Genomic DNA, 24,462 nt, shown 5'->3' with positions numbered 1-24,462 from the left:
GTCTGACCAGTCAGTGAAAAACCTAGGAACTGATTGCCTCCTCCAGGATGGCTGCAAGCCCAGACTGCTCCACTAGAGAGACCGCCCCTGCTCTTGCTGGGCGTACAAACACACTGAGTTTTAGCATTGTGTAGCGGTGCCCTCCATCAGATAGAGCACAGCCCTCTCGATCTCATCTCTTCTGTCTGTGTATCTGTCCTTTCTTCAGTGTCTGTCCTTTCCTAATTCCTACATTGTCACTGTCAGGTTTACAGTACCAAGCCACATAGGACGTAGCAGTGAAATATTATCTCAAAACAGGGAGAAAAATTTAAAAAGGAGACTATGCACATTTGCCCAGATATTCCATTCCCAGGACTGTAACTGAAGGGAATTAACCCACGTGTCTATAAAAAAAAAGACTCGCTCAAGAATATCCACAGCTGCTGTAGTCATGATATCAACCAAGCCAGAAACAACCCAAGTGCCTATCAATCAGGAAGGAGATGTGGAAAATATATTATGGCAAGTTTACAAAATGAACAGCATATCTTAACAACATAACAAACCACTGATATTTTCCCCAACATTAACAAATTAAAAACAGAACACATTTTGAGCATAGAAGCCCAACACAAGGAATGCAGCGATCTGGTCTTCTTTCTGTGAAGCCCAAGGACAGGCCACACTAGCCTTTATTGAGTGAAAGTCGGGAAACACAGGCAGGCTCAAGATTTACATATTCTACTGTGTGTACTTTATGCCCTGATAGGATTTGGAAACACTAATGGGTATACAGAAAACCACGGCAATCTTGGTTACCTCATCGCTAACTTTATAAGATTTTAAGCTGTCCCTCTTATTTCAGAGAGGGTCAATGGATGTCCAGTCTTAACAATTCTACTTTGTGATCACAACAAAACACATACACACACACACACACACACACATACACACACACACACACACACACACACACACACACAACCTAGCAGTTTAGGTGAAGTTTTCCGCAATGGTTATAGAACACACTTACATTGCTTACTCCCTAGATTCCATGTAACAATTGTAACCATTAATTCATACCAACTGTAGTGCCCACACAAGACTGGCCTTACTAACAATCACCAAGGAAATGGGAGAAGCTTATGGGACAATATCTTTTACCCAAGAACTATTGGCTATCTATAGAGTCTGTCCTCTGTTACGTACTCTCTACCTAAACCATCAGAATTTAATAGATAGTTTCAAAGGCATGGTCTTATGCATGGCCCTAGTTAATCAGAGGATCACAAAACAGCAACAACAAAAAAATCGAATTTAACAAGGGCGAGAGATTTTTGGTATTAGTGGACAGAGATGGTGCAGATACGGGGATCAGAGTGGTCAATATTCATACTACACATGAATACATGAGACTGTAAAACAATACTGACAATAATAATAATAATTCAGAAACCGAAAACGAGAATCACGTTCTTACTAGGAAGAAAGAAAACCCTTCAAAATGGAATTGTGCGAGCCTTAGCAATTGAAAGCCCTCCGCTTTTCAGTCTCTCTGACCCAAGTGCTTCATGAAGAGACTCCTGTCACCTACAGTCACGTTGTTATAATCTAAGGTCCCTATACGTAGATTAGTTGCTCCCAGGGTTACAGTCTGGTTCCCTACAGGAGAAGAACATGTGTGTAGACTCACCACTGCCTGAAAATTGGCAGAAGCCGTAAGATATTAAAGAATAATGAAAAACCATCAGATCTGAAATCGCATATATATGAGCAACACCAAATGGACTCAATAGATCAGAGTTATATGTTTATATAGATATAGTAACACTAATAACCAAAGAAAAAGAGGCTATGAGCTCGAAAGGGATTTAGCCACAGGAAGGACTAGAGGAGGAGACAGAAAGGGATCAGAGAGAAGAAATGGAAGGGGAAAATGTGGAATCGTTTTTAATTAAATTTTTTTTAATTAAAAGAAAAAAAGCTATGATGCTAAGAAGGAAAGGAAAATAAATCCAAAGGGCACGCAAATTTCCTTTCCCATCAAAACATAGACAATCACTAAGGCCTCACAACAAATTGACAAGGGAACCAGAGGGGCACAATGGCCTTTCCTAAAGGGTAGCTAGGCTGCCATCAACTTACCCAAAGTAACATGAACCTTCTGAATTTTAAATTCCTTAATTTCCTGACACTTATTAGTTAACTCAAAACTTATTTCTGCTTCCTTAGGCCATAGCCGTCCCTTTGGTAACTCCTTTGTCTCAGTTTCTGCTGACTGGTTATTTTTTTCCTTTTTCTTTTTCTTTTTTTATTCATTCATTCATATTACATCTCAATAGTTATCCGATCCCTTGTATCCTCCCATTCCTCCCTCCCTCCTGCTTTCCCCCTACTACCCTCCCCTATGTCTGTGACTGAGGGGGACCTCCTCCTCCTGTATATGCTCATAGGGTATCAAGTCTCTTCTTGGTAGCCTGCTATCCTTTTTCTGAGTGCCACGAGGCCTCACCATCCAGGGGACATGGTCAAATATGGGGCACCAGAGTTAGTGTGAAACTGACTGGTTATTTTTTGTGGCTTCTCTTGGCTGCTTCTAGGAACAAAAAAGTCACCTTTGCCTCTTTGCAAAAGACAAATCAATTTCTTCATCATACTGCATAAACATGCAAACAGTAAGCACACCACTGAAACTTAATTCCCTGGTACTTCATTAAGAGAAAAAGAAATTTTGAAACAACAAAAGTTCTAGGATCCTAAATCCTGAAGTTCCTTGGCACTTGAGGATTGTTTGTTTGTTTTGAGCAACGCATTCAAATTTAATTAAATAAGTTTAGCTCTTACCTAAGGTTTTTAATTATACACATTATCAAACTACACAGAGATGATATTAAGTACACTTCAACATTTTCTTTTAAAAGCACGTGAGCTTGAAGTGAGAAATCACATTTAGCCACCAAACTTTTCAGATGCAAACATTAATTGAGTATATCAGGAACCTAAATTAGTCTTTTGAAATTTAATTAGAAAGCCTTCTCCCTCAAGTGTGGAGAAAGCAAGCCAATTATTCTAAGATGTACTTCGTGCACAGAAAAGAGTTAATCCGGGCTGTGGCTGTTGAATTTTAAAAGGTCAATTTGAAAGAAGGGCCCTGAGTTGGTGTTTGGGAACTTGTTTCTAGAGGCTTCTTTCTCACCATACCCTACACAGCAGGTATGGCTAACCTAGTGCCCAGACTGTTTATACAGACATGGGTGGCTTCTGCCTCTCCCACTGACTTTCTTCCCGGAAGTCCGGACTGGTACATCCTAGGCGGAGGAGAGGGTGGTTACTCACAGTAGAACGTCTAGACACTGATTTCTTGGCAGGATCCCCTGGCATCCCCAGTGACACTACAAATGCATCATTGCAACTCCTCATAGATGGAGGAGTCGCAACTGTTTTACTCCACTTTGAAAGGGGACTTCTGGAAGGTTGCGTCTGACCAGGGATCCGTGTGGCTTTCTCTCTGCTGACTTTTCTTTAAAAACTGATCATTATAATAAATCATAACCATAACTGTAAGAATTAGTAATGTCTTCAGGGAGTTCTCCAAGAAGATCATCAAAGGGGTGGCCTTGGGAGTGTCTGACATCCTGGTGTCTGAATCCTCCGCTCTACATCAACGAACAGCAGTGATGTTGACCTACATTAAACTTTTTCAAAACCTCTTCAGGTCAGGTTGCCATACTCAGTTCCTACCAGCCATTATGTGAAACTGCTCAGCATTTACACATTTTCCTTCGTATACTTGACCAAGCAAAGAAAACCAATAGTGCATATTTTCTCTTTCCATTTTATTCAAGTGAGAATTTATTGTCTTCTTAATTAGTAGCAATTGTTTCAGCTTCGTTTTAAAATCGTATGGGGCTTGAGGACTGGTAAGTAACAATTTAAAGAGATAAGTTCAATATTTTTAGAGTTGAATTACTGAACAAGCCCCCCCCTTTTTTTTTTGTAAATCTAGAAAGTGTTTTTTTCCTGGAAACTCCCTTCACATGGCAGAGATTGAGCAAGAGTCCTTTATGTAGCATAAGTGATTTTTTTCTGACATCTCTTAGGAAATACTTGAGAATCTGTGTACATATGAGCTTTTGGTCTCATTCTCTTCCTTTTCCATCCAAACTCCCTTAAGACGAAGCTAGCCAGGTGAGCAGGCAGTGGATGTGCCCACTAGCCTCATGTCACTCTGTTCTATGGGGCAGTGTTACTATTAAAGAGTAAAATATCCACTGCTAAGCAGAACAAAAATGTAAAAAAATATTTTGCAAAGTAGGAAGCTGTTACAGAGGGGAGAGACATTCCTTGACTCCCACCTACCAAGGCTAGATGAAAGTCATTTATTAATATAAATACTAGTAAGTACTAAAATAACATTCAGGCAATATCTTACAGTGTCATAGGCCAAATTACCAGGCTCATGAATATAATTGCATATCTTCTTTTATTCTAATTACAGTAGTCTAGCTTTAATTCCAGATTCATTTTGCCTCAATGAATTATCACCCACTGTTTCTGCACGTGTCTGCCTACATGATAATTAATCCATTAGTTATCATTGGTTAAGAACTTTAAAAACCACTTATGTCCAGTGTGAGCTTTCTGGATGCTTATGAGCAGTCGCCAAATACCTATCAACACTTTTGTGGGAAACAGTTCAGCTGAGATGTCTCATCCTACAGAGATACAGGTGTTACCAAAGAAACCTTTCCACTGTTTGTGATTCAAAAGCACATTGTCCTTCTCAAATTAAACAATGTGCCAAAAAAAAAAAAAAAGCAAACCCCAAAACATCAAGCATAAAAATCACCACTGAGAATGTATAATGTGGCAATGACACGAACGGCACTCACCCACTTGAATCTGCAGATGTGATAGCAATGAGGGGCAGGATTTTCAAGGGGAGGCTGGTTGGACGCGGGATGCTCTCTGACTCGCTTCTCAAGTCCATCTGTTCCAACTGTCTGAAGGCCAGAGGAGGAAGCTGGATGCTGCGGGATGACAGTCTCCGTACAAGATAGGGCTCCATTCCACGGAAAGGGTCCTCTTCCTCATTGCTGGAATGTAGTGTTTCCTCAGAAGCCTAAGGCAAGAAAGTTCACAGAATTAATAAAAGTCCCAGTATGTGTCATGTAATGACATATATCCTTGGGGGAAAATTAAGTGCAGCTTACACACACACACACACACACACACACACACACACACATACACACTAATTGGGAATAAACAACATTAGCATAACAGTATCTGCTGAAAAGTTTGTAATTCATAGCTAAGATGAAGGTTTGCTTTTTATGTAGGTTTGGTTGTAACAATTGGTACCCCTAGCAGTCTTAGAATTTACTAACATTGTGTGTGAATTTTATAAAATTAATCATGAACCAAATATTTTTCTACCTTCTGTGGCATGAATAGCAATAAACTCATTTTATTACATGTGAAGAGGATGTAATCCCAAAAACAATCTTGGGATGCCACCCCACTGAAACTTTGTCTCTACAAATTGATAAACATCTGAGATTGATCAGGAGGAGAAAGCATCAGCCCAAGACAAAAGACAGGGGCCTGGTGGCCAGGCTATTGTATTGCAAAATGACCATTGATGGGAGTGGGGAACGAGAGAGAGAAAGAGAGAGAGAAAGAGAGAGAGAAAGAGAGAGAGAGAGAGAGAGAGAGAGAGAGAGAGAGAGAGAGGGAGAGGGAGAGAGAGGGAAAGAGGTTGGAGATTCCTGCCGGAGGGCATGGGAGAGTTGGAGGAGGTCTCTATATCTTCAAGTTTGGTCCTTGGACTGCACAGCTGCTTCTGTCAGACAGATGCTCTGCTAGACTCCTGAGAATTATGCCAGGGCAATTGCCCTGCAGAACAGATAACCAGATTTCTTCTTGTTCTCCTTAATCTCCTTTCCTTCCTATTTAGGGTAACTGGGTTGTAAGGGAGGTACATGCCTTTAATAAATTCCTAATAAAGTAGAATTGTTAAGGAATTGATGCCAACAAGTGGCGCTTGACATGGGGTCCAATGGGTTCTGTAATTTCTAACAGTATAAGAGAAGATTCAAATTTCGAGGACATAGAAATGCTGTTTCAGGGGATCAGCAAAATCGGAACTGCTGTTGTAAAACTCTTTCCTACTTACCACTTGGAAATTTTCTGTTTTTTCTTTGTCTTTTTATTGTATCTGATTCTTAGAAGGATTGGAAGAAAGGCTGATAAGATAGGAAAGCCAAAAGTGTCAGTAAATTCCATCCTTTTGGAAAGAATTGCAGTCTTGACTGAACAACCGAAGAAAGTGCAGCAAGTAGTTGAAGGGCTGGGAAAGCAAAAAGCAACCTTGGTAAAAGGGGGTGAAGAAAAAACGGAAACTAGAGGAACAGGAAAGCAGACAAATAAAAAGTCTTTGGAGAAAAATGTTCCGATAGAGGAAACTTCCAGAGCCATACAGACACCATCAGCTTTTCCACTTACTATAAAACATGTGCCTATGCATAATGGTGCTTAGGGGTGTGATGAAATGCCATGGCGTTCAACAGATATGTTGGATTTAAAACATTTTAAGGAATCTGTCGCGTATGGAATGCATTTGACTTTTGAAATGTTAAATAACTGGGATATGCAGCATAGACTTGTTCCCCAAGATTGGAAAAGTTTTCTTTTAGCAGTATTAGAAGCAGCACAACAATTATAATGGTTATTGTGGTGGCAAAATGAGGCTGAGAAAATAGAACAAGAAAATAGGACAAAGGGGATAAATGTTGATAAAGATCAATTTGGGACATGGTAGAGGCACCTGATAAGATAATCATTCCATTTACTTAAGGTACTTCACGGATCTGGGGAAGCCTTCACAGAATTTTTGCAGAGATTCAGTACAGTTCTAGATAGAGTCACACCAAATTCTGACACCAAACAGGCACTGAAACTGATCATGGCGTGTGAGAATGAAAATACTGAGTGTAAGAGGGCAATTAGGCCATTAAAGGAAAGAGGAGCTCCATTAGATGACTGGGTAAGATAGATGGCTAATATTAACTCTCAGGAGCATCAAGACAATATTATAGGACAAGATATAGCCAGAGGTCTCAGATATCCTAACACCCAGTACTTTAATTGTGGTTAAATAGGTCATGTGCAAAGAAACTGTAGAGGTAAAGGTTCCAGACTCCAAAATAACCAGCACATTAACTCGGAAGAAAATATAACTCATAGGAGAGAACAAGGAGCTTCTGGCCATGATGGTAACGAGATGCCAAGACTTCCAGGGTACTGCAGCCCCTGGGGGAAAAGGAAAACATTGGTCTAGGGATTGTCAATCTACAAGAGATGTACAGGTAATATCTTGCTGATGGGAAACGGCAAGAGGGGCCCATTGGCTCAGGGCCCCACCAACAATACAAGCCAGATTTCTCTGGCCAGTCCAGAAATAACAGACTTGCAGGAAAATGAGGAATGGATATCAATGACCTATAAGACATGCTACTAAAGGCAGTGCAGTCTTGGAGCCGGCCTAAGATATGTCCCTTATACCATCTCCACAGGTTGAGTGTTACAAAATAAGCACTGGTGCTTATGGTCCTTTGTCTTCAGGGTCAGTGGGAATAATTCTGGGAAGAAGAGGATTAACTTCCCAAGGTCTTATTGTGCATCCCAATATTATAGATGGGGATTATAAGGAAGAAATTAAAATCATGCCATATGTAAAGGAGATGCAAATTAATGCAGGGGATAGAATTGCTCAGCTGCTACTATTTCCTTACATTCAGGGCAAAGCCACTCCAGCAGAAAGAACATGTGCATTTAGGGGTACAGGAAAACATATGTTCTGGCAAACAACGGTTAATGATCAGAGACCTAAATTAATAATACAAATGAACGATGTTAAACTAGAAGGTCTGGTAGACACTGCTGCCAATGTCGTGATTCTTTCCAACAGGCATTAGAATCCAGATTGGCCATTCCAGAAGGTTTATACAGAAATTATAAGGATTGGTGTAAATTATCTCAAATAAAGTGAAGTGTACAGTGGTTTAAGTGTGTGGGACCAAAAAAGCCGAGAGAGAAGCTGAGACCTTATGTGGCTGCCATACCCATAAATCTATGAGGAAGGGTTCTCTTATGACAATCGGGTACTCAGATTAATATTCCTATAATTATAGAGATAAACAATGATAAAGCTAGACGTGAAATGGTACATGCTTCTGGGGAAAAGTAATCACGAGCAACGACAAGCTATGCCCATTGTCCAAACACAGAACTTCTCAGGTATTAAGTTTCCAAATTTATAAGAGGGGCCACTGCTGATATACCAAAAAGCCTTGCCCCTAAAATGGATTTCAAACAGACTTGTGTGGCAAGAGCAGTAGCCCATAACAAAAGAAAAATTTCAGGCACTTCCCCATTTAGTACAAGAGCAGCTGGAGGCTTAACATATAGAAGAGTCTATCAGTCCTTGGAATTCCCCTGTGTTTCTTGTAAAAAAGAAATCAGGAAAATGGAGGATGATAACGGATCTGAGAGCAGTGAATAGAGTAATTCAACCAATGGGTCCTTTACAAGCTGGAAAGGAAAAAGTACAGCATTTGTCAAGACAACGTTTCTGTGTGGCCTCTGCAGCCACACACGGCACGTTGTCAAGGCCGGGGACTGCCAATGGGCCTAGATGTACATGTCACAGAGTGGGAGCCGAGACTGCAGTCCTGGCCCCTTCCCAGTAAGCACTTTGGTCTCCACCAGAATCCAGCCAAGAGACAAAAGCCTCAGTTCATGGAGACGGCAGCAGCCAGTGCCAGTATCACTGGGGAGATGGCACAGTGCATAGGAGCACTTGCCTGCAAACAGGAGGACCTAAGATTAAGTATCTAGCAACTGCATAAAAAAGCCAGGCTGGGGTTCCGGAACCTTCTGGGTCCTTCTATCCCCTTATTCTTCTATACTACTCTTAGCACTCAGTCCAGCAGCGAGTCCCAGAATCTTCTGGATTCCGTGCTGGGTGAAGTCATTCAGTAGACATCTATGTTGGGCTAATAACCACTTACAAGTATATACCATGCCTGTCTTGAGGAACCCCGGAAGGAGACCATAAATACTGGTGGTGTGGTGGGGAGACCATAGAGGCACACAGAGGAAGGGGATGCCTGCTATCTGCATGAGACCTGATTGGCTGTGGTCAGACAGTGGGGGAGGAGCTGCCCCACCCCGCTCTGTGCGCCCCTGCCCATCAGAGGTCTAGATAGGGGAATAGGGCAGAAGGAGGAGGAGAAGGAGGGTGGGTGGGAACGGGAAGATACAAGTGAGGGGATAATGACTGGGATGTAATGTGTGAATAAAGTATAATAAATAATTTTTTAAAAAGAAAGACAGTTCTATATAATAAATAACTAAAAAACAAATTCAGGCTGGAATCCAATTGTCGGGGGGTGGAAACAGGCAGATCCTAAGAGTTCAGACACCAGCCAGACTAGCTGAAATGGTAAGCTTCTGGTTCAGTGAGAGACCCTGTCTCAAGGCAGCAAGGCAGAGAGTACAAGGAAACCATCTGATATCCTGCTTTGGCCTCCACATGCTTGTACACAGGGAGACACACCTGAATATTTACAAGCATGAAACACACACACACACACACACACACACACACACACAATCAAAGAAACAATGACAACAACAAACCAGTCACCTTTAAGTAAGGGAGAGAATATTAATAGTCCCTGTCAAAGCTGCCATCAGCTGACACAGGGCATGTCTCACAGTGGGAGTAGCCATGGAGGGTGTAACTGTCACAGTCTGCTGTCTACACTACATTCACTCAAATCACCAGTGTTCCCACTCTTGAAAGACATGCCAGGACCGCAGGCTTCTTTCTCTGATACAGTATAACTTGTGCCCAAAGTTACGACTTCCAGCTACACAAAGTAGCTGTGCCCAGTTTGAAATAAATCAACACTGCACAATACCCTAATTCCTAAGACACATGGTTATGAGAAAGCCACTTTGAAGGCTACTGAATCAAACTGCAAGGTGGAAGATAGGGCAGAAACCAAACTCAAAAGACATACTTTTAAGAATGGCCCCTGAGTGGTGGCACACATTAAAAAAATACAATAACACAAAACATGGATCTTAAATCCTTTTATTGAAAACAGATTCTTTCTTATATAATATATCCTGCTTATGTTTTCTCCCTCTACTCCTTCCAGTTCACCCCCATTTTCCATCTCATCCAGATACATCCCTAATAAAAACACAAAATTGGAAGCCATAGCATAGACACAAAGGGTATTGTGGGTAAACAGAAATTGTTTTATATATATATATATGTGTGTGTGTGTGTGTGTGTGTGTGTGTGTGTGTGTGTGTGTACGTACACAAAATAAAGTATAAAAAAGAAATTTTTTAAAGAAAGAGAAGAAAAAGCCCTGCTAAGAACATTTCAAGACGAGGAATGTCCAAAGATGTCACATCGTTCATTTTCTGTTGGCAGCTACTGCTGGGCATGCAGCCTGCCCTAAAGAGTAGTTGTTCCCCCAGGATATTCACTTGGAGAAAACTAAAATTTCATTTGCAAGTGGTTATCAGTCGGTGATAGCTTCTGTGTTAGGGATGCTGGCATGTGTCCACTTCTTTTACCTCTAGGACCACATCTGGCACAGACCCACTCAGGCTCTGTGCATGCTGTCCCCATGTCTGAGAGATAGTATGCGCTTTGTTTGGATGGATTTAGTGGGCTGTGTTTTCCTGGTGTGTCCCATCCCTTCTGTCTCTGACACCCCGTCCTCCTCCATTTCTGCAGGACTCCCTGAACCCCGAGAGGAGAGGTTTGATGGAGATAAACTATTTAGGATCAACTGTTCCAAGGTCTCTCACTCTCTCCATGTTTGCCTGAGGGTCTGTCTCTATTTCTCTGATGAAGGCTGAGCAAGACAGTGATCCGTAACTATCGCAGATAGTCATCAGGAGTTAGTTTATTGTTTTTGTTTTTGTTTTGTTTGTTCAATTGTTTGTATGTTTTTAGAACAGTAGTATTGGTTTTACCATGGGTCCTTGGACTATCTAGTCTCATGTTTTTGGTCATCCAAGCTGTGTCAGGTATGGGTTCCATTTTGTGGAGTGGGCCTTAATTCAAATCAGATACTGGTTGGTTACTCTCATAGACTTTGTGCCACCATGGCACTAGCGTAAATTGCAGGCAGAACACCATTGTAAATTAAAGAGTATGTGGCTAGTTTGTTGATTATATTTCCTTGTTGCTAGCATGCAGAGTGCCTTCCTGTACCAAGATTTTTGCATCTTTAGTTCTATGGGTTGTAGCTTGGTTATCATTGATTTAATAGCTAATGTACATATAAGTGAATATATACCATATTTCCATATTTGTCTCTCTGGGTCTGGTTTACCTCCCTCACGATTTCTTTTTTTTTTTTTTTCAGTTCCATTCATTTACCTGAAAATTTCATGATGTCATCTTTTTAACAGTTGAATAACATTCCCTTATGTAAATTTACTATATTTTCTTGATTCATCAGTTGAGGCTGAGGGACATGTAGGTTGTTTCCAATTTCTGCATATTATGAATAAAGCAGCAAAGAGCATGGTTGAGCAAGTGTCTCTGTAGTAGGATGAAGCATCCTGTGGGCATATGCTCAAGAGTAGTACAGCTAGAGGTTGAGGTAGACAGAATCCCATCTTTCTGAGGAGCCACCACACTGATTTCCACAGTGGCTTTAGAAGTTTGCACTCCCACAAACAATAGATGAGCATTGCCCTGAGTCCATATTCTCCCCACCATGACGTGCCACTTGTTTGGATGATTTTAGCCACTCTGATAGGTATAAGATGAAATCTCAAAGTAGTTTTAATTTGCATTTCTCTGATAATCAAAGGTGTTGAACATTTCTTTAAGTGTTTCTCAGCCATTCGAGTTTCCTATTTGGGGAATTCTCTATTCATATTTATATTCCCATTTTAATTGGGTTATTTGTCCTCTTGATATCTAGTTTCTTGAATACTTTATATGTTATGGATCTTAACCCTCTATGAGGTATATAGTTGGCAGAATTTTTTTTTCCATTCTGTAGGCTGCCACTTTGTCTGAATGAGGATGTCCTTTGTTGTGCAGAAACTTTGTAGTTTCATGAGATCCCATTTATTAATTTCTGATCTTAGAGCTGATGCTACAGTTTCCTGTTCAGAAAGCTTTTTCCTGTACCAATATGTTCAAGACTATTCTCCACTTCCTCTTTTATCAGGTCTGTGTGTCTGGGTTTATGTTGAGGTCTCTGATCTACTTGGACTTGAATTTTATGCAGGGTGATAAGTATGGGTCTATTTGGATTCTTATCCATGCAGCCATCCAGCTGGTCCAGAAACATCTGTTGAAGATGCTGTCTTTTTTCCAGTGTGCATATCGGCCTTCTTTAAAAAAAAAAAAATCAGGTGTCCATAGTAGGTGTGTAGATTTATTATGACTTGTGTGTCTGTTTTGTGCCAACACCATAGTGCTTTATTACTAGCTCTGTAGTTGGGTATTGAGGACGGTGATTACTCCAGCAGTTCTTTTATTGTGCAGAATTGTTGTAGTTATTCTGGTGTTTGTTTTTGCTTTCCTTTTATTTTTATTGTTGTTTCCACATGAAGCTGAAAATTGTCCCTTCAAGATCTGTGAAGATTTGTGTTGGAATTTTGATGGGGATTGCCTTGAATCTATAGATTGCTTTGGTAGGATGGCCATTTCTACTATATTAATCCTACAGATTCATGAGCATGGGAGAACTTTACATCTTCTGATATCTTCTTCAGTTGCTTTCTTGAAAAGATATTTTTATTATATAAGTCTTTCACTTGCTTGGTTAGAGAGCTCCTGAAGATATTTTATATAATTTGAGGCTACTGTGAAAGGTGATGTTTCCCTGGTTTATTTCTCAATCCTTTTTGTCATTTGTGCACTTCTATACAATCAAAGGAGGATGACACTTACTTGTGATCCTTCTCCACCGCCGTTTGGGACAATAACATGTGGCACCTTGGCAAGTTCATGACTCTTACTTTTTATTTCCTAGGTAGGACTACATCTCTAAGACGCATTTTCAGGGTTCTTGCCAAGTGCTAAAATGAGACGTTGTGAGGATGAAATTTTAAAGTCATAAAAGAAAATCTGAGCGATCAATGGAATTTAAACTACACCCCAAATTTTGAAGGTTTGCCATATATTATCTACATGCAAAGACAAACCAGGTCTATTATAAGAAAGAAAATTGAACATTTTGATTAGGGTTGAGAGAACATATACCATGAGAGCAACAACTAGGTCTAAGTAATTGAAAAGTATGCTCTAGTATCATTTATTATATCTACTTACTCAAAGTCATAAGGACATCTTATATTGCAATATGCTTCAATAGAGAAGTGAGTTTTGAATCCTTGTACTTCCTCATTACTTGCATTCTTTGAGAGCAATTTAACCTTTTTCTAAGGAAGCAGTTGATTAAAAAAAAAATGGTACCTATGTTTGCTTATAAGAGTCAAACAAGATCATGCGTGTGAGCATATTTAGAGCTGACTGCCTGCAGTGTGGTACGCAATCACAAATGGCTATTCCTTTCTTTTGAGTGTTATAAGTGAAGAAACTCACCTAGGAAGCTAAGCATCCTTCCAAAAACATTAGCATTTTCGTTGTAAATCCAGACCACAGCAACTTTGGAGTATCCAGAATTAGTTTAGAATCTTTGTTTCACTCCTTATCACACTAGTGTATTTGAACCACTTAATCAATACTTTTTATCAAAAATTTGAGATTATTCCTTCTAAAACTGAAATCATAATATTTACTTCTCAGGATCATGGTCCGCCCCAGATATGAAGTGTGAAAAGCATTTACATCTGGTGATGTGTGTGCAGGTGTCATCATTAGATTTCAAGCAAACACCCTATGTTATATTCATAGCTTTATGCTGCCTCTGATGCTTATTTCCCTGCCGATGTCCAAGCAAAAAAATTTTATCTCTTCCTGATGTCTATCTCAAAATGTGGGAATGATTTACAGCAACAGGTTCTATTTAGCCCTGAGCTGCACTGTCTAACTTTTGTGACAAATGGAATAACAGAAGGACCTTCAAAAAGTAAATTAGAAACCAAAACTAAAACAAAAAGTCCATTTCATTCCAAACCCTGCATCTACAGATTTATATGTTGGAAGTCTGTTCTTTGAGGAATATACTGTCATTATAAGACAATGTCAACAACAATGTCAAACCTACATTTATTGAGTATTTATTAAGTGGTGCTATGTTTTATAAAGCTTCCATTAATTTGTGTTAAAATTCTGAGAGAGCTCTCTTCTTCTTGTCAGTTTATGCATACACACACACACACACACACACACACACACTCATACACTGTCTAAACAGCCTCATGAGAAGGTAAAGTCCAAGCTGCTTTGCATCACTTAAATATTTTAACTGTAGGACTTCAAATTTCTTATACAGAGAAATACCACAATCCCAAACAAACCAGAATGAGGATCATGCTAAAAGTGAGAATACAACCAAAGAGGTCTTTTAATTAAGTATGATACTAAAAATCACTATGTAACCCTACCTTAATAGACACAGTTCCTGGTATGGTGTACGCTGCTAGGGAAAAAAAACTACAGGATGACCACAGCTTCATAAACTTCACACTCATTTTAAAGTGAACAGAATTGAGCACAGAACAATCCTACAAACAACTGAAATTAATGATATCCTATGGTTAAATCAGGAGACGGAAGATCTAAGTCTCACTGAGCCACAAATGACACATGGGGTTTAAAAAGCCACTAAAACTTTTGGAGTTCTTGTCTTAGACATAACTCAAGAGCTTGCACAAAGTAAACTTTAAGAGAAGTTTCAGGTCCAAACTACTGTGATTTTAACAATTCATGGGAAAGCCAACGTTTAATGGGAGGAAGAAAAAGAAAAAACAAGACTGGGGGTGGGGAGGAGGAAGAGAGGGCACAGGTATAACATGTTGGTATTCACACGGGAGAACCAAGTCCTAGGTATTGGCTAATATCATCGTGGGACAAAGCTGCCAATTTGACCAACACTCTAACATAGCTGATAAGTCACAATTCAGTCAATGACATGCATATCTACCTTTGTTCAGAATTAACACAGGAAGAAGAAAGAAAGGAACCAATGTATCCTTGGTCACCTGAGTATCACTGACTGAAGCTAATGTTTTATTGAGAGTGCCCACCTTAGGCAGTAGCACTGCAGTGAGAACATGACTTTAAATAATTTGATCTTTGATAGGATGATGATGCTTCAAAATCTCCTTTTCAATGAACCTGCCTCAAGGGGCAACATCTTCTTAGAGGATAATATCTATTCAAAGTAAACTTCAGGATTATGCGCACATGCTGTCAGTGTAAGCCCTGATATATTTTACCTCTATGCTAAAAGTAACAAACCAGTTGATATTGATGTCAGCATCTTATTTCTCACTTGAAACATGATATATGCATATCAATTATGCTTTAGAAGTATATAGAAAAAAGTTATTAAGCACAAGGTAGGAGGCTCAATGCTCCTATTATGGAAAGAAATAGAAATCTAACTACCAAAGACATATGGATCTTTGGGGAATGAATATCAAGTATCTTGCATATCTGATACTTACATAACCATAGAAAAATTACAGTTGTGAGGTAGCAATGAAATAACTTTACGGTTGGGGGTCCCCACAACCTGAGGAGCTGTATTAAAGGGTCAGGACCTTAGGAAGGTTGAGAACCACTTCTCTAAAGGTTTTTTTTTTCTATTGAAAAGGGCATTGTGTTGAATTAGCATGATCTATTTTCAAATGAATATTTGCATACTGACATAGAAAATGCACTTGTAGCATGGATTCTTTGTGAACAATGAAACTTTGCATCTAAGTCTAATACAAAGGGGCAGGTAGCTCTCAAACATCCACAGAGCCAAACTCCAATATAGACTGTGATTCCATACTGGTTAGGAGAGGCAGAAACACCGGCATTTTCTAAATTCATTTCCTGTAATTCTTCAAAACTTAAAACACATTCTAATAGGAATAAAACATATTTCTCATTCAGTAATACTCTCATCAATAATACAGTCTATCTGTAACTTTCAGATTCAATTAACCTTCTGTAAATAGCATTGCACTTTACTGTCTGACACTGAAAAATGAAGTTGATTTTATTTTGTTCATAGAAGGGAAAACATTGAAAGGAAGATATGAGTTCTGCCAATTATTTGCTATACAATGGCATAGAGTAACAGAATCACACCTGTAGGAAAGATGCTAACATTGCTGTAGGTTTTTTTTTTTTTTTACTATCTGGTCCTTAAGAGTCATGTCTTCCAAGAAAACTCGGCTAACACCCTGCCAGGTTATGCTCTTGGTGTTTTGAGGGAAAAGATAATCTGTCTCCGGAGGAACAAGCTGTCAAGGCACAGTCTTAACAGGAATATAAAGAATCTGTTGTTTCTTTTTAGTTTAGAAATGCCTATAAAATATTATTTAAATATGAACTTAAAAACAATTGAACTCATCATCTTGATAAGAAAATATTTGTAATAACAAGCCAGGTCTACACAACTCTAAAATAAAGTAATAAAAGTTGGAGTATGAAAACGAGAAGAGGAAACAGCGGAAGTGCAACCCCTGTTTACTGAGGGAGCCAAAATGAGATTTCTTCTCCTAGCTTAAGTGTTCAGACCAATGTAAATGTCTCAGTGACAAATTATGCATCGAAGAGTATTTATATTAAACCCATGGTCATACTTATTAGTGTTAGAACTTCAACGATAGCAATGTGAGATATTTAGTCCCTTCATTAGAAAAATTGTATTTGCTGTGCTATATGCCATATGCAGACAGCTGCTTGATCCCCAGGAAAAAAAAACTCCATGAAATACTAGCATTTTACTGTTTTTCAGATCTGGAAAATAAGGGACAGAAAAAAGTTATGCTTTTCAGAGTGACACTGTTTGCAAGAGGCAAATCCTAGTTTTGAAACTAGGTTTACACATCTCAAAGCAGGGTGGTTTTTAACTAAAATGCTACGCTATAACTTTTTTTTTCAAGAGCTTCTGACCAACGTTGTAATCCTTTGTGAAGAATAGAATTTAAAGACCATGAGAGCGACAGCAAGTGTTCAGGCCTTGGTCTCAGATGTGAGTTCTGATCTGACTCAGTTCTGGTTTTCAGGTACCAAATGTCTCTGTCTGTGGTCCATGTGGTGATGCATCATGGGCCATAAGACATTAGAAGGAGCCACGCCCATTTACAAACATGGTAATAAACATGCAACATGCCAGACCTACACACCAAAATCCTTAATGAAAGACTCCAGTACATGTAAAGAGCCGTTCACCACCCTCGAGTGGGACTACTCCTGAGAATTTAAGTGAGGTTCAGCATATTCAAACCAATAAATGTGGTATACTATAATGACAGAATATATTTAGTTATTGTGACAAAACGCCTGATAGAAACAATGTAAGAGAGGAGAATATATTTTGTATCAAGATTTTAGTGGGATTTCAATCTATCAAAAGGGAGAAATATGATGAGGTGATTCCAAGGATATGACAGCATGTGCCAGAGGACCTCACAGGGCAGCTAGACCAAGAACCAACACCAGAGATGGATGCAACTTATGCATGTTGTCCCTAGTGATCTATCTCTACCACTTAGGTTCACAGCCTCTTAAGATAGCACTACTTCCTAGAGATGACGTGCTCAATGGAAGTGTTACAGCTCTGTTGGGAAAGGCACCCTGGCAGTCCAGAGCCAAGGAATACCACAAAGTCACACAGCACAACCAACCTCACCTAAGAGATCTGTTGGGAAAACATAGAAATGTATGTGCTTCTGCTTCGGAGAAAATCAGCAAGGAACTGAAACGGAGGCAGGCTTCATGGAGGGTTTCTTGAGAGACAGGGCTCTCCAGGGTGGCCTGGGATTGGTGGCAATTTGCATTCTCATCTTGGGGCAATCTGGGGGTTTGGTGGTATTTTGTGGCCTGATCTTGGGCTATGTTTCCTCTGTAGTGCAGAACTTGGCTGCCTGTGCTTCCAGGGGTTGACTGGCCCTGAGAGTGGTCTAGGGGGTGGGACCTGGCCACTCTTACCTCGAGGGGCTTACACTCAAACACGTGGACCCTTAGAGTACATTCTACATCCCATAGTGAAATGATAGGGAAGAAAGTTATATGATTTGGGTTCATCTCAACATATGTACCAAAACATGTAACAAATTTAAGCATCATTTCTTTAAGAATTTAATATATAATATATTATATTGCTGGGGGCGCTGGGGGTAACCCACTAAGTCCAGTTAATAATGAATGTACATGCACGGGTGTGTGGTGACCTAATGGAGCAGAAACATACTAAAAGCTAAATCTTCAAATAAGAACAATTCTGACACACACTTTATTTATTGTCAATAGCGTCTCAGTACAGGGTGGGGCCTGGAAATCATCTACTATACATATGCCAGGATTTCGGTGGCTAAATTTGTTGTGGGACTTGGATAGGTAACCACACCTATTGTTATTTTTGCTAAGGGGTCTGCTCATGCTTTCAAGGTACCTTGTAAATATTTATGTGGACATAGACCTGAGTGGCTCTCAGCCTTGGTCAGAGAAGCTTCTGTTTGCAGAAGGCAGCTGTCAATGGAGAAGTGAATAATTCTCCAAAGTGCTAAGACTTAGAGACTAAGCGCTCAGCCCTAAATGGGAAATTAACTTCCCCACCAGAAAGTCTCAGGGAAAACAGTGCAAAAGGATACAGTGGTGGTGGGGGAGGGGGAACCAATATTACCAACAGAAAAGGATGAGGAGAGGATGGAAGAGCTAGAGGGTAGGAAAGAACGGCGAAATATCTTTCCACATGACTTGACTATTACACTCATAAACTCACAGCATCTGTAATTATTTAACTGTCCCTTTATGGTCAAAACGCAATATTCTAAGATAGTTAAAATGCTGTTCAACATAATGGAAATTGATATTGACAAGGCTAAAGGTAACATCATACCCCTCCCTTTTTAAAATCTGAACAAATTATTGATGCTTAGTCTCACCATTTCTGTTGGGCTTCAGTCATGAAAGTCCTACCCAGAGCAATTATATAAGGAAAATAAATAAAGATATGCCAGCCAAAAAGGAAAAAAGCTGCACAGTCTGCTTGTAGGTGGCATGATCTTATAGACATATCATTATATCATGATCATATCTTACTTATAAGATATAAATCCTAAATACCCCACTAAACACCTGCTATCAATACATATGATAAATTCAGTAAAGTCTATGGTGTAAAATTAACATGGACATTAGACTGAGAATGTATACGTATACAGCAAGCTTTGAAAAATAAAAATTTTAAAAATCCCACTTAAAATACCATAAAAACAAATTAAAACACTTATGGATAAATGTAACTAAGGAAATGTGACAGGTGTTAGAACTGTAAAAACTTACAGCTAGGAAACATTGATGGAGCAAGTTAGAGAAGCAAACATGTAGAAAGCTCTTACATGATAGTGCATTGGAACAATTATTATTTTAAAAATGTCTATAGTGTCCAGGTTGAACTATAGATTCAATAGAATTTTTATCAGATTTCAGTGGCATTTCCACAAAAATGGAATAAAGTCTAAAAGTTTTACAGAGCCACAGGGCACTCAACTAGTCAACACAATCATAAACATGAGGATCAGAAGTAGAGGTATCACACTGCTTTACTTCAAACTAAATTTCAAAGCAATAGTAACCCAAATTAACATAATAATCACATAGACACAAAACATAGGCTAACAGAAGAAAGATGAGAGCCCAGAAAGAAACTACGCCTCGCAACTAATTTTAACAAATGCTTCCAGAATGTTCTCTGATAGAAGGGTATTCTCACCAATAAGCTGTCCTGGTAAAACTAGGCTTCCACAAGACGAAACATTGAAACAGGAGCCTCACTTCACCTCACATACAAAAATTAGCTCACAAAATAATTAAATACTTGAAAACATAAAGTTCCTAAAAAAAAAAAATTGGGAGAAAAACTCCTTACCGGCCTTGTCAGTGATTTATTAGCTGCACCTCTAAAAACACTGGCAATAAAACTAAAGGACAGAGGTGAGTCAGGGTTATTCTCAAGCTAAGAGCAACCTCACTGAGAGGAAATAATAAGTGGAAAAAAATATTTTCTACCTACGAGAAACCAAAAATGTTTTCAAACTACTTAATGTAAACAGGGTTATCTATACCAAAACATTCAAAGAACTTTGATAACTTAAAAAGCAGAATCAATAACTTGGCTTAAAATGACTTCCATTTAATGGCTGAGCCTTAGCATATTCCTTGGCCTCTAGACCTTAGGTTTCCCAGAGCTAAAAATAAACCCCATTCATACTGTACCAGATTGTCATAGTCACATAATACCAACAAGCCACGTGTATAGTGTCAGGTACATAGTGTCAACTATAATTAATAAATGGCTCACTAGATGTTCCTTTTGTACTTTAGATAATCTATACTCAAAGAGAAATTGGAGTATTACAAAAATGTGTGTGGCTCCCCTGTAACATTCATATTAACTTCCTACTTGAAGATAACCCCCACATTTTGGGGAGCATTATAAATGATTTGCTTTCTAAAAAGTCTACCAGACTGAGAATATAACTCACCTGGTAGAGCATGGGGCTAGCAACCATGAGGTGCTTGACTCTCAGGACAACTAAAATTGTTGTTTTTAAATAAAAAAATATACTTACTAAAATTAAAAATTATACTTAGCCAAAAATAAAACAAGATTAAAAATTTAAAATGAGAAAAGGCCTAAACACTTCCATAAAAAAGACATACAAATGGCAAACACATATATGAGGTGTCCAACATCTCTTAACAACAATGTTTGGAAGGGTATAAATAGAATGTTACAGAGAGTGGGAGAGGGCTTTTGTATTGCTACCCTGCTGTGCAATGCTTTACTGGTCTTTCCCGGTCTTTGCTGGTCTTCACTTCACAGAAAGACGCACGCCAGAGAACCTCTCATTGTACTCTGGCTGATTCTGGCCACTTCCACTGACTCAAGCCGATTCGGCAGAACCTTGTGGTTTCTTCTGGCTTGTGCCACCGCTATGGATTTGTGTGACTGTTTGGTGTTGACTACTGGACTGGACTGCAGGTATTTTGACAACACAGAGTGGTATTGGCCCAAGAAACTACATCTAAACAGGTTCAAAACCCTCTTTTTTCCTATTAACATTGTTTCTCCCCTCCCTCCTGTTGGTGGGTATGGCTCAGAGGTTAAGAGCACTGGCTGCTCTTCCAAAACTCCTGAGTTCAATTCCCAGCAACCACACAGTAGCTCACAACCATCTTTAATGAGATCTGGTGCCCTCTTCTGGCATGCAGGCACACATGGGGGCAGAGTACTGTATAAATAATAAATAAATAAAATCTTTAAAAGAAAAAAAAAAAGAAGGCTGAGATGTTTAAGAACCCTAAATCAAGTAGGTGTAGAAAATCTAAGCCTACAGATAATGTATAACATAGTTAATGATATTACATTGTTTCCTTGAAATTTGCTTAAAATGGTGTCAAATGTCCCCACATCCCCCATATACAAGCACACACACAAAAACACACACTGAAAAGTACTTAGGTGGAGGTGCATATGTTGGTTAATTTTACTGTGATGACTATTACATAATGTATACAAATATCAAGTCATTTGCCTGTATTTTCCAGCATATAAAATGACTTTTTAACACCTGGAAAATCCATGCCAAAATAGGGGGTCATCTTATATGCTGGGTACTCAACTGCAGCTTGCTTACCCTTGCTTCATATGTCTCACACATATGTGTCCCCCCTCTGTGCTGGGAGTACGAAGCAGGGAGGAGCAAGCTGCACAAATCTTTCTATACGTCAGGGAGAATGTGAATATGGATTGGCTCTCCAACACAACCCACCCATTCAACTGAGAGGGATGCTCTTTGGATTGAGTGTGGATCATGACTTAAAAGGGCAGTGTGGGGTTGGCACTGGCTGTCTTCCAGCATTTAATAAAGTGCCTGTCTGTACCCTGCCTGCAAATAGACACATGCCCTAGTCTGCTGAGCAGTGTGTCCGTTGGAAGAGGGGTAGTCTTATACGGTGGGTATATTTCAAACTCTATTTTAACAGGAAAAATTGGGGATTATCTTATAAGCCCAGTCATCTTATAGAGTAATTGTACCTTAAAATTCATGTGTATGTATGTGTCTATTTTTCAGTGATATCATAATAAAGGCAAACATACAATGAGATATTCTCATTCTTTTTTAAAATAATTTAGTTAATTTATTCAGATTACAACTCAATTGTTATCCCATCACTTGTATCCTCCTGTTCCTCCCTCCCTTCCATTTTCACCCTATTCCCCTCCCCTAGGTCTATAACCAAGGAGGGCCTCCCCCCAACTATATGGTCATAGCCTATTAAGTCTCATCTTTGTAGCCTGCCTATTCTTTCTCCAAGTGCCACCTGTCCTCCTCATCCAGGGGATGTGGTCAAATATGGGGCACCAGAGTTCATGTCTGAGTCAGTCCCCACTCTCCACACAACTGTGGAGAATGTCCTGTCCATTGGCTAGATCTGAGTAGGGGTTCAATGTTTACTGCTTGTATTGTCCTTGGTTGGTGCAATAGTTTGAGCAACCCCCCTGGACCCAGATCCATCTGTCATGATGTTGTTGTTCTACGTTTCTAGGACCCTCTGGATCCTTCAATTTCCCCATTCTCCTACATTTCTCTCACCTAGAGTCCCAATAGGATGTCCTCACATTTATCCCAATCTCCAGGTAAGTGAAGACTTTCATGGGACATGCCTTTTGGACTAGTGTCCAATTATAAGTGAGTATATACCATGTGAATCTTTCTGCTTCTGGGTTAACTCACTCAGTATGATCATTTCTAGTTCCATCCATTTGTCCACAAATTTTGGGATTTCCTTGTTCTTAATATCTGAGTAGGATTCCATGGTGTAAATGTACCACAGTTTCTTTATCCATTCTCCTACTGAGGGACACTTAGGATGTTTCCAGGTTCTAGCTATTATGAATAAGGCTGCTCGAACATGGTTGAGCAAATGTTCTTGTTGTGTGCTGGAGCATCTTCTGGGTATATTCCAAAGAGTAGAATAGCTGGGTCTTAAGGAAGTCCTATTTCTAGTTTTCTGAGAAAGCGCCAGATAGATTTCCAAAGTAGTTGTACAAGTTTGCCTTCCCACCAGCAATGAAGGAGTGTTCCTCTTTCTCCACATCCTCACCAGCATATGGTGTCACTTGAGTTTTTTATCTTAGCCATTCTGATGGGTGTAAGATGGACTCTCAGAGTCATTTTGATTTGCATTTCTCTGATGTCTAAAGACATTGAGCATTTCTTTAAGTGCTTCTCAGCCATTCGATATTCAAAATGTAAAAGTTATTACTTTTAATGTAGTGAGCAATGCTAGAAAATTCAGCCAGACACTCATGTAGTAATCAAAAAAATCTTATTAATGAAAACTTTTCTAGATATATGATCCAGCCATTTTCAACAAAACTTTTACAGAGACAGGCCATAAATGGGAACTTAATGGTCTCAAAGAGAATTAAAAGGTAGGTGGTTTAATCTGCAAGCATTTTAGAAAGCAGATAAAAATGACATTAAGAAATCCAGAAATTAGATAAGTTTTTAAGTATTTTAATTTAAATGTAATTAAAACATGCTATTATATATACTGTGAAATTCATATGAAGGAATATTCTATTGGCTATACTTGAATCCTACTGGAGGGAAGTGTGGGTGACAGGGGGGGACACAGAAGGTGGAAGAATTAGGGTTGCTGAAACTAGACAATGAGTCTGCAGGGTCTATTATTGCATTCTCCATACTTTCATATGTAAAAAAAATTTATATGAATGCTTTCTCTTTTAAATAAAAGAAGGAGAAATAAAGTGCTATGCAAGGAGGGGGATTTATAGCAAGCAAAAGTCACTTAACTGAAAGTGTTTTCAATACTGTTTTTTCCCAGGACTAAATTTAAAAACTAGGGCTAAAGTTCTGTTAATGATGACCTATGAGCTTTGAAAATTAATTAAAACAAACCTATAAGTTGCTGAGCATACTTCAGACAGGGAAGCTGTGCATATTCAACACATTATCAAAGTGACAGGAACCTAGGCCTATATGGTACCTTTTCTGGACAGAAATTTCTCCATTGATAACTGTTACCTGAAGACAGGCTTAACTCCACCAAGAAGCAGTGACCACCCTGATCACAATTAGATACCTCTGTTCATGTGGGTCCTGAGACAGGATACTCAGAAGGATATGCAAAAAACAAAACAAAACAAATAAAACAGACAGACAGACAGACAGACACACACACACACACACACACACACA

At 39.3% G+C, this 24,462-nt stretch overlaps 1 protein-coding gene across 7 annotated transcripts in view; it reads right to left on the bottom strand.

Moving 5' to 3' along the window:
* Positions 1 to 24,462, bottom strand: part of PDE4D (phosphodiesterase 4D) — a 1,423,826-nt gene that overhangs the window by 894,041 nt on the left and 505,323 nt on the right. For all 7 annotated transcript variants that reach the window (XM_084801381.1, XM_084801385.1, XM_084801383.1 and 4 more), the window contains one exon: positions 4,875 to 5,104. In XM_084801381.1, the coding sequence (XP_084657507.1) occupies positions 4,875 to 5,104 (230 nt within the window). The remainder of the gene's footprint in view (positions 1 to 4,874; positions 5,105 to 24,462) is intronic.

Source organism: Acomys minous (assembly GCF_964271855.1).
Source record: "Acomys minous genome assembly, chromosome: 11".
NCBI lineage: Eukaryota > Metazoa > Chordata > Mammalia > Rodentia > Muridae > Acomys > Acomys minous.
This window is presented reverse-complemented; position numbering and strand designations above follow the sequence as displayed.